The following is a 13,632-nucleotide window of genomic DNA, read 5'->3' as shown; positions in this document are numbered from 1 at the left end:
CTAACCCAACAACATGGCCTCCATCTTCTTGAAAAACGCCTCTCTATTTCCAGAAAATTGCAGCCACCAAGAAGACTTTATGGTGGCTTCATAGAACTCCATCTACTGTAGCCATGAATGCGGGAATATTGATTGATTGAGGCTCAAGGAGCGAGGGGGGTATGGCATACAACCATCATTAAACAGAAGACTATAATTAGATAAGGGGAAGCCTCACCACCAACAGATCAAGCTGAAACAACCATAGAACCTCCATTAAAAATCTGAAAGCACATCCAGCATTAAGATCAAGTCACACCTACAAATTAAGCTCATAATATTTAGAAATGTTTGTCAAAACTTATACACCAATCAAAACTAACTTATAAATTTTAAAAGATAGATACGGTTATTTATAATATTTCATGGATTTATATATTTAGTTTATAAATTAAAAAAATAAATCGAAATAATTAATTTTAATAATTATAATTTTTTTTAAATGAGAATTGAAAATTACACCAGTAGAATGAGGGTTTTCATATTTATTCAAATGTATTTATCATTAAACTAAATATGTGAGTATAATAATTATAAATATTAAATTTATTAATTAATTTAATGAAATATATCTATTTAATTACAGTTTATTTTTAAAGTACTTTAATTATTTTATAAATATAACTTATAAAATAATAAGTCTAACCAAATCTCCCAACCTAGCATATTAGCTCAACCACTACATTATTTTATTACATACACTAGGAAATTTATACATGGCAAAATTTTATGATACATGTGGTGCCGTGCTATCACTTACCGATTAAATCTCTATATTTTTAAATAAAAATTAAATAAAATCAATTTATTTTTTTAATAAATTAATTTATTAAATTTTTACTAAAAGTTAGATAAATTATAATATAATAAAATATTATATTTTTAATAACAAATTATTTTTTTAATAAAATTTTATTTTTATAATTTTAAAAATTATTTTATGTTTATTAAAATACTAATTTTTTTACTTCACATTACAAAAAATATTTTTTTATTAAAATTAATATTATATTAAAAATTTATTTAGCTCTCGAATAAAATTATAAAAATTTAATTAAATTTATTTTCATAACATTTTCTTATGAAATGAAAATAGGGGATCATATATTTATTGATGAGAGTATACATGCAGCACTTAATAATTCTCTGATAAATAAAAGATAAAATGAGCTTGAAACTAAAATATCCTAAAGGACAAAACAAGATCGAACTAGTTAATCAACAGGTTCGGAGAAATTATAAAATACCTCTGCGATTTTAGTTAATACCACAGTCCATTTATATTTCGACATCTGTATTAAAAAAAAAAAGAAATGTGAATTGATTTTTGTTTTTTTTTTTTTATTAATTTCGCGAAATATGGTCTTATTAGATCGATGTTGTACTGTAAAATCACTCTTATTCAGGACACGCATGACCTTCCTAAGCTCTCTCCTTATTGGAAGTGGTGTTCATCAGGAGCATCGACTATATCAGCAATGGTTAGCTTTTCCACGTTGAAGAAGAGAGTTTCGAGGTTGTATGGTCCTACAGAAAATGGGGGTCCATTCCACAGAGCTTTTGCAAATTGTTCATGGATCCTCTCTGTTGGATGGAAAGAATCCCACCAAACATGCTCGTCAGCATTATTGCATAACTGAAATTCTGTAGCTTTCTTGTTGCCTCCGCAGGTTAAGAGTCCCCCATAAGGTCCGCTTCCACAACAAGCATTCACTCCATCTTTGAAACCTGGAGAGTGAAGAAAAATGCTTTAAAATTGGAGCTAACTGATTAGTTAATTAACGTCTACCACATGTTCGATCTTTTTCTCGAATGACATACCAAACTTGGAGGGATTCTTTATCCTGTCATCGAGCCAGTTGTAGAAATTGGAGTTGCAGTACTTTAAATCTTTCAATATATGTTGAAGGCTTGTGAGGATTGCTCGTAAAGCATTGTTATGTGCCAATGCTAAAGAAGAACCTGCCTCAAAGCAGTCGCTTTCACTGGCTTTGGGATTCAGTGCTCTCAAAACTGGAAGACAACCTAAAGGGGACAGGCTTAAAAAGGCAAATTTTCTAGCTCCCTTCTCATACAAGGCCTGGAATAGAAATCATTCAATCAAAACTAAGCGTTGATGGATTCAATATGAAGTATGAACTATGAACAAGATAATTAACTCAGATTGGATTACCTGTATTGCATTGGTCAAATTGCCAATCACCATCCCAACGTAGACTTCTGGGATATAAGTTTCTTGCATTTTTGGATTACCCAGATAACCACCCAAGTAATCATTGCTTCCTATGCTGATGAAGTAAACTGCTTCTGATATGAGTTCTTTGGCCTGTGCTTCTCCTAGCTTTTCTGTTAACGCTTTTTCCACTTCTTCGAAATTTTTTAGCTGTGTTGGAAGATCTATCACCTAAAGACAGCATAAAAAATAACAGGGATTCCATCTCTCAAACACAAGACCAATAAAGAAAGATCTTCATCAGCTAGAGGATTTTAGATTATCCAAAGACAGAGGGAGTGCTTACTTACCAACCCTTTATTGGTATCGGGGAGAACACCACCGCCAGCGGAGGCAAAGTTAGCACCATATGTGTAATCAGCAGACGGTTGTAAAAATGGAGGAATTAGTGGCAAGTTTGCATAGTCAGCTGTATTAGGCAGTCGCAACTCAGAGTCATTCAATCAACAACATGAAAAGATATAGAAAATGGTTACTAGGACAGCATGGATGATACCGATATAATCAACTATGACACGGCCATCGGAGAAGCGTCCGGTGGGGCCTTCAAAGAAGCCATTCTGGCCATAAGGCTTCACATCAGCTCTGTTTTCAGGGGTGGTGGTGATGTAATTATTATTGCCAACATCAACAGTAGAATCACCAAAGATGAACAAGGCAGCACCGGCAGTCTTATGTGATGGACTACTAGCAGATGCCCTGAAACATCGGAGTATTACAAAGAGAAAGAAATAACCAATACAAGAACTGAGCCTGGCCATTGCAAGAACTGAAAATGATTGATTCTTGTTCTTCAGCATCCTTATATTGACTGTCAGGGCCGATTCTTTCAATGCAATGTTGTTTTATGGTAGGGACATATTGAAAGTAGATATTTTGGACTCTTTCTGAGGGGATGATTAGCTGAATGCCGATAGATCATCTCGTAATCATCGACCAACTCGAAAAATTTTCTATGGTTTAGTCGAGCTGTTGGCTACTTGTCCTGACCATTATTTGTTTTTTTCTTCGGCGAATAATTTCAGCAGCATGAATGCAGAAAGGGCCCATGTCTGAGGATTGCCAAATTTTTGGGTGATTGCATTGTTATATGAAAAAATTACTATTCATTTAAAAAAAAATTAAAAACACATTAATAAATTGATATTTTTTAAACGTTAATTGTATTCTTCTAGTGAAATAAATGGAACGAATAATTTTAATTTTTTAAATTTGACTTTTTATTAGAAAACCTTATCTTATTTTATTTATAAAAATTATTCAAAATTCCAATTTTATTATTTTTATATTTAATATTTTTATAAATAAGTATTAAATACACTCGATATATTATGAAGTAATATATTCGATTTATAATCATAGTAAATCATCATATTATTTTAAATTAATCAATAACCATTTATTTCTACAGCGTTATGGCTTACCTAGCAATTTAAAATATTTTCTATTTTTTATTTTTTTTCAATAAAATTATTAATTTATTATACATCTTAACATGATGGGATGTTTGTAAAAATTTTCATTAATATTTCATTTATTAGCTAAATAATTTATAAATTATATAACCTTATCGTAATAAAAAGGGTATGCACTATTTATGCGCGCAGAGGAGAAAGTGGTATATTCGTAATTTAGGTGTTTTTCTGAATTCCCAATCCCAACCCATCTTCCTTCCTTTCGCTCTATGTTTTCAATTGGAACCCTAACCGAAGAAATTCTCAAATTATAACAACTGAACAGACTCTGTTTATCAATAGCATCGATTTCTTACATAAATTCATCAATGACATCGTCAAAACGGCATCACAAGGAGAAATTCGCTCGTCGCAAGTAAGTAACAAGCTTGTGCTAATTTGTGCTCTTCAAGTATCTCTTCCTGTTTCTCACAATGGAAGTTTTTCAGAGAGGAGAAACCAGAGGAACCAGAGACACCGAAATATAGGGATCGCGCGAAGGAACGAAGAGAAGACCAAAATCCCGATTATGAGCCCACCGAATTGGGTTCTTTTCACGCTGTTGCTCCTCCAGGCGCAGTTGATCTTCGGTCAGCTGATGCGCACAAAATTTCCATCGAGAAGAGCAAGTACCTTGGAGGTTAGTGTTTTTGTTACCAAATACCCTGCCAATAAATTGCTAGACTATTTCTTCTGTTTCTGCCTTCTGGTTTTAGTGCTGATTGGAGAAAGAAATAATGTTCAGGTGATGTTGAACACACGCATTTGGTGAAGGGATTGGATTACGCTTTACTTAATAAAGTGAGAAGTGAGATTGATAAGAAGCCAGATGCTGCAGATGATGCTGATGGGAAGTCTAGGTAATTTAAATTCTTATAACTCAAGTGGATTTTTTTTTATATTTCAAGTAATTATGGTTCGAAGGTATGAAAGCAATCTTAAGTAGCGTGGGTTTTGCAATATTAGAAAGTGTCTACAAGTTAAGTGAAAGAATGAGATTGAGACTGCATGCAAGATTCACTAAAAAAATGGAGTATTTATGGAGCGAGCTTCTCATCCATTATGATATGGGATAATCATAATGTCATAGGTCCGTTAGATACACCGCTGGCAGTCAATTCTATTGAATGTATTTTAATTATATGTACTTTCGATGTCATAGTTGCTAGCTTTCGCCTTCTGCCTTTTTTCTTTCTGTTACAAATTTCATTTGTGATTTGTCTTGCATAATGGATGGGTGATGCATCTTCTAATTTGGCTTATTACTGTATTATCTTCTTTTCAGATTTTAAAATTGTAATTGTTTGATTTTAGTTTTTTTTTGGCTAATAAGCTTGGTATTTCCTTTTGCCTTCATTTGTGTTAATGCACACTTTTTATGGCTTATAGAACACCTAAGGAAGACCAGCAATTGTCATTTCGCACTGCAACTGCAAAGGTGTGCGAACTTTTTGTGAATATGTGGATATATGTCATATATTCCAGTTCTAGCTTAATCAGTGAGAAGCTAATTTACTGAATGTCTTATTTCCCTGTCTCAGTCTGTGTATCAATGCATAGTGAAGCCTCAAACTATCATCAAGACAAATGAGATGTTTCTTCCCGGTCGAATGGCATTTATTTTTAACATGGTAAGAATTTGCATGCTTTCCTGTGCTTATCTTAATTAATAATTTTATAATGGTTGTTCAACTTACTGACTTTTGTAGATATCCAGGATTTTTGTACTTTTTTTAGTTTGTCTTTAATTTCTTTTTTTTTTTGCTGAGTAATTTGGTTCAACTATTCCCCCCCCCACCCCCCCAAAGAAAAAAGTTCGATTGTTACTTACAGGAAATTACTTTTCTCTTTACCAACAGTTTTTGGTATCATACAACTTGAAAGGCCTAGACAATGAGCTTTTTTCTGAGTTGTACTTGAACAAATTAATTTTCCTTGTTGGGGTATACGAGACTATATACATAAGACTTGCAGAGTTTCAGTTTGGGATGTAATGGTGCCATTACATATCCTGTTACTTGTTCAAAATAGGGATATTGAACTTCGAATTAGTAAATGGAAAGCAAGGATGGTCTGCAATTATGGTATGCAGCTACATGTCACAGATATGTGAATTAACTGTTAGGACTGGTTATATAGAAGTGCTTGTTTTCGCTGTGCTCATTTGATCTACCTCTTACTGTTTACTCCTGACTCATTATGTTCTTTTCCCACATTTTTTGGGTGCACTTTAGGAGGGTGGATACTCTCATGATATCCCAACTACATTGCACCGGAGTAAAGCTGATTGTCCAGTGCCGGAGGTTTGTATTTTATTATATATTTCAATAATCTCTTTGAGTAAATGTTAGAAAGCATATCTTAGTTTAATGTGTTCTTATAGGAAATGGTTACTGTTAGTGTTGATGGATCAGTGCTGGATCGAATTGCTAAAATTATGTCATATCTTCGCCTCGGATCTTCTGGGAAGGTTCTCAAGAAGAAAAAGAAGGAGAAAGATGCAAAAGGTAATTGTCATAGGTTGGACTTTCATGTCAGCTATACATATTTTACATTATGTTTTTCTTTCTTTTTTTGCTCGATCAATCTTATTTTCTAATATATTGAAAAAAGAATTTACCATCCTTTCACTGATACAGGATTTTTTTCAGATGAAAAATGTTTAACAGTCTTATCCATATTGAACTTATTCTGGCTTTAGTCATTCTTCATCAGATTCATCGTTCAGTGTATCAACTTTGTTACATATACTCATTTGCATGACAGATTGTTTTTTCTCCTCAACTTTATTTCATTGATACAGGAAAGGTTCCATCTGTTGATGAAGAGGGTAAGCATTCAAAAACCTTTGGTGTGGCATCAAACAATAAAACTGAGAGAGAGATTTTACCACCGCCACCACCATTACCTCCTCCCAAGAAAAGTCAGCCTGATTCTCGAGAGAAGCAGGGTCCAGCAGTTGCCAGAGGAGAAGATAATGACATATTTGTGGGAGATGGTGTTGACTATAATATTCCTGGAAAAGACATGAGCCAAAGCCCTATTTCAGAAGACATGGAAGAGTCTCCTCGAAACAAGGACAGAGTTTCCTATTTCAGTGAACCTGTTTACGGTCCAGTCCCTCCTTCTGGACCTTCTCAGGAGTGGCAAGACTTGGTAAGTAGATAGTCTTGAAGAGCTACTTGTCTATGTAGAGAAGAATATGAAGTATTTATGACATTAATTATGTGTAGGAGGAAATGCTTCAAACTAACCTTTTAATTTTGAATTACCTTGCTTTGTGGTGCTTATTGCGAAGGTGTGTTCTTCTATCTATCTTAACGTGTTATTTTATTGGTGGTTCATTTCAGAATGGATATGATGCAATGCAAGGACAAGCATTGGCAAATGGCTACCAAGGAGAGTGGCAGGATTACCAATATGCTGAGCAGTTGGCATATCCTGAACAGTATCTCCAGCAAACAGTGCAGGGATATGATATGCAAGCAGTTTCAAACATTGTACAGGACCCACGCTTAATGACTCAAGAAGAGAAAGATCGAGGTTTAGGGTCAGTGTTCAAGCGAGACGATCAGAGGCTTCAACAATTGAGGGAGAAAGATGCCAGAGAAAAGGATCCCAATTTTATTTCTGAGAGTTATTCTGAATGTTACCCGGGGTATCAGGAGTATAATAGGGAGATTGTAGACAGCGATGATGAAGATGACTTGTCTAAAATGGATATGGGTGGACGGGTAAGTAATCTATCTCGATTATACTTTTCTTTTATTAATGAGAGATGAACCCGCATGATGGCTTTCGAATAGTTATGTATGCCATGTTTTTGTCACTTACCATGGGTGTGTGCGATGTGAATGAAGATCATCTTACTACATCCCTTTATAGTACCTCGATAAAATGGTTATAATAGAGATTTGTCTATTGAAATGTGGTAATTAGTATAATCTAAAAAAGTTTATTAGTTGGTGATAATTGTATTATAATTACTATTCAACAGGCAAAAGGTCGTCTTCACCGATGGGACTTTGAGACAGAAGAGGAATGGGCAAAATACAATGAGCAGAAGGAAGCAATGCCAAAAGCTGCATTTCAGTTTGGTGTGAAGATGCAAGACGGTCGGAAGACACGGAAACAAAACAAGGATCAGAAGCTCAATAATGAGTTACACCAAATTAATAAAATACTGGCTAGAAAGAAAATGGAGAAGGAAACTGGTGATGGCGGCCATTTTGATGATGATATACAACTTGCTAAGAAGCCACGGGTATGAAGTTAGGAAGTTGATCGACATATCAGGCTCCCTTGTGGTAATTATGAAATGACGTAATATTTGAGAATGTTAAGTTTTGTCAAGCCCAATTACTCTCTTTTAAAGCCTTGTACTTTATATTAGAAGGCCTAATGCTAAATTTTATCTTTATGCGTCAGAGATTTTTAATTTAGCTTATTTTGACTTTTTATTTAGCATAAAATTTTTATGTCAAAGCCGTCTAAGTCCAAATGGTTAAGACATTTTTTGGACATTTTCTACCTCTTTGCCCATGGTTGCCCTCCAATGGATCTTGAAAAATGCTATAAGCATGATTGAAAAAAAAAAGTTTCAATTTAGCTCAAAGATTAAGAACTTTAATTTTTTTGATTTTTGGCTAAATTGAGAAAGCAATAAATTTATCTAAGAAAAATTGACTTTTTTTTAGTTTAAATAAGATTAAGTTGAAATTTTTGAATTAATTTAAACAAAAAATTGAAAATTAGCGAAATTGAATGTTTATAATAAATTGTGAAATTGAACAGAGAATTACCGTTACGTTTCTGTTAGGAAATTTATTATTTTGTATTTATAAATTTTAAATTTGATTTATGATATTTTAAAAGATTAATAATTTACAATAATAAAATGTGATGAATTTTATAGTAAATTATTTAAAAGATATTGGATTAAAATTAAAAGGATATTTGTAATGTTAACGTTTAACAAAGTCAGTCAACATGGATAATAGAATGATTAAACTGTTGTATTTAAAAATAGTAAGAGATTTTTTAATTAATCTTAAAAAAGTATAGGGCAAATTAATAAATTTTTTTTTTGAAAGAAAATGGATAATGTCTTTATGTTGAGCTTATTGTCTCTTGTACGATCGGATAAGTGTGAGGGTTGCGATTGAAACATTTTTAAGATTTGTTTAATTTAACTGTTTATTGAATAAAGCTAAAAATTGGTAGTAGGTATTAATAATGGATGACTAATAGTGATAAACTGATTACTAATTGAGCAGAAATATATTAAATATTTAATAAATTATATTTAACTTCCAAATTCTAATTGGACTTCGCTTTAGTAAATTTCAAAGGCTGTAGTTTTTTGTTGGCTTATTAATTTTCTACTATAATATTTTATAGTAATAATAATAATAAATAAATTTAATTTTAGCAAGTGAACCAAATTCTAAAGCTTTAAGAAAAATTAATACTATTTTTCTAAAAATTACGATATCGTAAAAGTCTTTCCTATCCTCCGTAGCACGTCGCTCTTCCTTCCACAACACGCATCATTCCTGGAGGGCAATATAGTCTTTGTCTATGGTTAGCCGTTCTCTATGCTGGCCCAAATAGTAATAGCCCATGAAGACATGAACAACCGAGCTTTCATGCCTAAAAAATCCTCCAGTCCAGCTGCTCCTGAGTTGGATCCTATCCATCAAAAAATATTGTTCGGCAAGTTCCGATACCTCACGGCCTGGGTCATCTTCTTCATTTTTCGTGCAGGTGCGTGGTGGTAGTCATCGTCGTCGTGTTATCTGTTGATCAACCTCAAATTCAGCTCATATCGGAATCCTCGCTGTTGGAGAAGGTATTGTTTTATAATCTCAATTCACGCGTTCTCAATCATTGGATTCTCTCAAAATTTAGCTTCGATTGTAAGTTTCCTAATATCATATGAAATAACCCAGTTGAAAGGCAATCATTTAAGCGGAAAAGCCCTAATTAATGTCTTCATGACTAGTATTTGTTCAGTGTCACAAAATAAAAGCTGCTTTTGTTTGGGACAGGGGAATCGAATTGCCTTTTTTTCCCCTATTGTTTCTGTATAGTCTTTGAATTAATTAGCTGTATTTATTTCATGTTTAAGATATCAACCTTTGAATAGGATAACGGTTCTTATCTAATTTGGAATCTTGTTTGTTTGTTTGTTTGTTTTCTGATCGTATTATGGCCATTGGAATCCTCATGATAAAATCAATTTCGTTGCCTTCTTTTAATTTATCATAAAATTGCTGCTAAACAGTTTAATTGTCCTCTTGATATAGTGTTTCGTTTTTTCCTTTCAAGTCACTGAAAGGCAAGCTTTGGGACTGCAGTGCAGGTGCAGCTCTTGTTTGTTATCTTGAAATATTGGCCACGTTTGCTGTAACATATGACAAATTTTGAAGGGAAAGTTAAATTCACTTCACTTTCTAAGCAAGAAAAGGAGAAAAATCTATACTCCCATGTTGATGACTATAGTAATTCTGTATGGCCTGCATCAAACGGGGCAGCTAGTCACCAATTAGGCTCGAAGTCTGCAAAAGAAGACATCTCTTTCCAGTTTCCATTTGATTCCGAAGACTTCATTGATGGAGGATATGATTCAAGCGAGGATCCTTGCAATGCTATGGAAATTAGTAGGCCTCCAGAAGTTAACCTGAAAAATGTTTTAAGCGGGATTGTTGCAATTTTGACTGGGCGGAACAAAGGTCCAAGTGTTTCCTTGCATCAACAACTTCCAAGTTCAAATGTTTCCTTTCTTGGGTCTGAAAAGAATGGGGACACATATTTGCATTCTTCGGTTTACATTCCAAGTGCCCCTCCACTTCTGGAACCAAGTGGGATTAACTATAGTGCTAACAAAGAGGTGTTAGAAGCTGAACCCCCAGAGTGGCTACCAGATAGTTCTACTACAGTTTGCATGCAGTGCACTGCACCCTTCACAGCACTTACCCGTGGAAGACATCATTGTCGATTTTGTGGTGGAGTTTTTTGTAGAGCTTGCACTAAAGGAAGATGCTTGCTACCTGTTAAGTTTAGGGAGAGAGATCCACAGAGGGTATGTGATGCCTGCTATGATAGGCTTGATCCCTTGCAAGGAATTCTCATCAATACCATTAGCAATGCTGTCCAAGCAGCAAAACATGATGTGATGGATTGGACATGCACAAGAGGATGGTTGAACCTTCCTGTTGGTTTGTCCATGGAGCATGAGATATACAAAGCATCAAATACATTGAGAAGCTACTGCCAGGTGTGATTCTGTTTCATCAAGGGTTTCTTTATTTTTAATGGAGTGTTCTACTGCTCTGTCACATGTTCAGCTTCCTGACTCATGGTTACCCCCCCCCCCCCCCCCTTCCTTTTCTCCCTCTTCTTTTATGCAAGGGCTACCTTAGTTTCTTTTTGCTTTAGCGATCCAGGTTGCTAGATTAAATCCTGAGAGGTGTGCACTTACCTGAGAGGTGTGCACTTACCTGAGAGGTGTGCACTTACCTGAGAGGTGTGCATTTGTCATATCTAAAAATGTGTGCACTTACCTGAAATGGGCAGGTTGCTAGATTAAATCCTGAGAGGTCCATACCTCTAGCAGTTCTCAAAGGAGCCAAAGGCTTGGCAATATTAACTGTTGTCAAAGCTGGTGTGTTGGTTGCTTACAAACTTGGTACTGGTCTAGTCATTGCTCGGAGGTCTAATGGGTCATGGTCTGCCCCATCTGCAATATGCTCAGTTGGTTTAGGATGGGGTGCTCAGGTGATGTTTTATTGCATAAAAGTTCTCAATCTTGAATGTTTAACTGATACTACTATGTGAATTTTTTTCTTTCTGCTGAACAACTTGGGGTTTATTTTAAAAATGCTACTGAAGCAAAAAAGAGATCCCAGGAAATATTTGTGTGCAGGATACTGATGGATATTATATTTCCTTTTTGCTTTTATGATAATGTTAATTTTTTTTTATCATTTTTCTATTAATAGAATTAATTAATCCAGTCTTCTCATTACGCTAAACTAGATATTGTGAATAATTCAAGAGTTTGATGCTTTCTTTTGTTTATTTAAGTGTAAACCCTTTTTGATGGTGTATTCTAGTGTAGTTGATGAATTTTGTATTCCCTATTCACTTCCAGATTGGAGGTGAGCTCTTGGATTTTATAATTGTCCTCCATGATACGAAAGCTGTGAAGACATTTTGTAGTCGCATGCATCTTTCTCTTGGTGCTGGTTGCAGTGCTGCAGCAGGTCCTATTGGGAGGGTCCTGGAAGCTGATCTTCGTGCTGGGGATAGAGGTTCTGGCATGTGCTATACTTACAGTTGTAGCAAAGGTAGTGTATACTGAATAGTGTTTGTGTTCTAACCTTTAACTACTGGAAGTACAAATTTCCTTTATAAAGCTAGTGCTTTGGATGACACTATTAAACCTAGAAGTGAAAAATTATTTAAGATGCAATATCTTGGTTTTGTATAAGGGCAAAGCTACTGGTTTCATGCTTGATGTGTGATGTAGTCTTATGTTTCACTGACATTTTTTGTTTGGCATAAAATATACTTTACACGATTCTACAGTAAAAGCAATAAATAATGTGACAACATCAGTGAGTTGATTATGACGGATGTCATTCATTTATGTGTATGAGTTGATTATGACGGATGTCATTCATTTATGTGTATCCTAATTTTTCAGGAAGTACTGGTGATTCTCGCTGTTTATTGTCTATGCATATCAGTTTCTTCATTGGGGAAGTATGTGTGGTGCAGTATAGAAGGATGAGATTTATGAATCATTTTAATGTAACTATTCATTGTAAAAAAAAAAGTTAGAAATGTTATATTTTTGTGTTTAAAAATTTTCTACCTAGGATTATTTTTATATTCATAGCTTGCTTTGACCTGGTATTCTTATTTAGTTACAATTAAGACTACTTGATAAACAATAAATTCCTATTCCAAGTATTTTGTTAGAATTTCTCTCTTGATTCTTGTTTTCCTTGTTCTATAATAATTTGATCATAAAGCTGGTTTTACACAAGTTCTGCACTTATTTTATTCAGCAACGAGATACTTCGGAAATTAGGATTACTGAGAATGTATTATTGCAATTGTAACAGGGGCATTTGTTGGAGTCTCACTTGAAGGGAATGTAGTTGCTACAAGGATGGATACCAATCTAAGATTCTATGGTGATCCTTATCTCACCACAAATGACATTCTTCTTGGGACCGTGGACAGACCAAAAGCTGCCCAGCCGTTGTACGCTGCCGTTGAAGACCTCTACTCTAGTCTGAGGTCTTAGTCGCCACTTGTCAGGCTCTCTACATGTGGGATGTCTCTGTTTAATTATGAATATCTAAAGTTCCTCTTTGGATGTGCCATGCCTCCGTCTGCTGCTTAGTTGTGCAATTGCTTCTCAACATGATTTCTGCTCTCTGAATTGTATAATGCACTATTTTTATTGGGTGTGCCTCCGCACAAAGGAAGAACCTTTCATGCGGCAGACAAGGCAGCAGAAATGTGCATTTACTACAAGCTCACATTCAATTTGATTAATGAGCTTCGCAAGTAGCCAACCATCCTCATTATCACGATCATGATGTAAATAGACAGTCGTGTAGATACACAAATATTGGGATTTGGACATGTATATAGGATTGTATGATGATCAAGTTCATTTGGTATTTCTTAGTATATAATGAATATTGAAAATAGCCTATTGGTTATTTTCTCAACCGCGGATTCTTCAACATTGGTAATCATGCCTTAAGTATTTCCGGCCACTTAATGAAAACTAATTCTATTGGCATCAAATTGATGCATTAAAAGGTTAAATATTTTTAAAAATTGAATCTTCGAACTCATTTAAAATAGAATATTCGAATTTAT

At 34.4% G+C, this 13,632-nt stretch overlaps 3 protein-coding genes across 6 annotated transcripts; 2 read left to right on the top strand and 1 right to left on the bottom strand.

Annotated features, from left to right (window-relative positions):
- Positions 1-1,363: 1,363 nt before the first annotated feature.
- On the bottom strand, positions 1,364-3,281 carry LOC110603345 (GDSL esterase/lipase 5). Its single transcript, XM_021741045.2, has 5 exons — positions 2,769-3,281; positions 2,563-2,681; positions 2,213-2,443; positions 1,861-2,119; positions 1,364-1,767 (listed from the first exon to the last, which is right to left on the bottom strand). Exons 1-5 carry the CDS (start codon positions 3,070-3,072, stop codon positions 1,475-1,477), a joined length of 1,206 nt encoding a protein of 401 aa, XP_021596737.1. The 5' UTR covers positions 3,073-3,281; the 3' UTR covers positions 1,364-1,474.
- Positions 3,282-3,872: 591 nt separating this feature from the next.
- Positions 3,873-8,153, top strand: LOC110604011 (suppressor of mec-8 and unc-52 protein homolog 2). The gene is made up of 10 exons (XM_021742030.2): positions 3,873-4,102; positions 4,176-4,366; positions 4,472-4,586; positions 5,116-5,164; positions 5,268-5,357; positions 5,961-6,029; positions 6,110-6,233; positions 6,530-6,882; positions 7,077-7,460; positions 7,724-8,153. Exons 1-10 carry the CDS (start codon positions 4,056-4,058, stop codon positions 7,994-7,996), a joined length of 1,695 nt encoding a protein of 564 aa, XP_021597722.1. The 5' UTR covers positions 3,873-4,055; the 3' UTR covers positions 7,997-8,153.
- Positions 8,154-9,324: 1,171 nt separating this feature from the next.
- On the top strand, positions 9,325-13,478 carry LOC110603785. 4 transcript variants are annotated; one of them, XM_021741693.2, is made up of 5 exons: positions 9,325-9,577; positions 10,086-11,005; positions 11,305-11,505; positions 11,882-12,077; positions 12,861-13,478. In XM_021741693.2, exons 2-5 carry the CDS (start codon positions 10,142-10,144, stop codon positions 13,043-13,045), a joined length of 1,446 nt encoding a protein of 481 aa, XP_021597385.1. In that variant the 5' UTR covers positions 9,325-9,577; positions 10,086-10,141; the 3' UTR covers positions 13,046-13,478. The 4 variants fall into 4 exon arrangements, with proteins under 4 accessions (XP_021597385.1, XP_021597386.1, XP_021597387.1 ...); XM_021741694.2 differs by having other exon boundaries at positions 9,362-9,577; positions 10,057-11,005; XM_021741695.2 differs by having other exon boundaries at positions 9,362-9,577; positions 10,035-11,005.
- The last annotated feature ends 154 nt before the right edge of the window (positions 13,479-13,632 follow it).

Source organism: Manihot esculenta, chromosome 16 (assembly GCF_001659605.2).
Source record: "Manihot esculenta cultivar AM560-2 chromosome 16, M.esculenta_v8, whole genome shotgun sequence".
Lineage (NCBI taxonomy): Eukaryota > Viridiplantae > Streptophyta > Magnoliopsida > Malpighiales > Euphorbiaceae > Manihot > Manihot esculenta.
The sequence above is the reverse complement of the archived record's forward strand: the minus strand, read 5'-3'. Positions and strand labels throughout refer to the sequence as shown.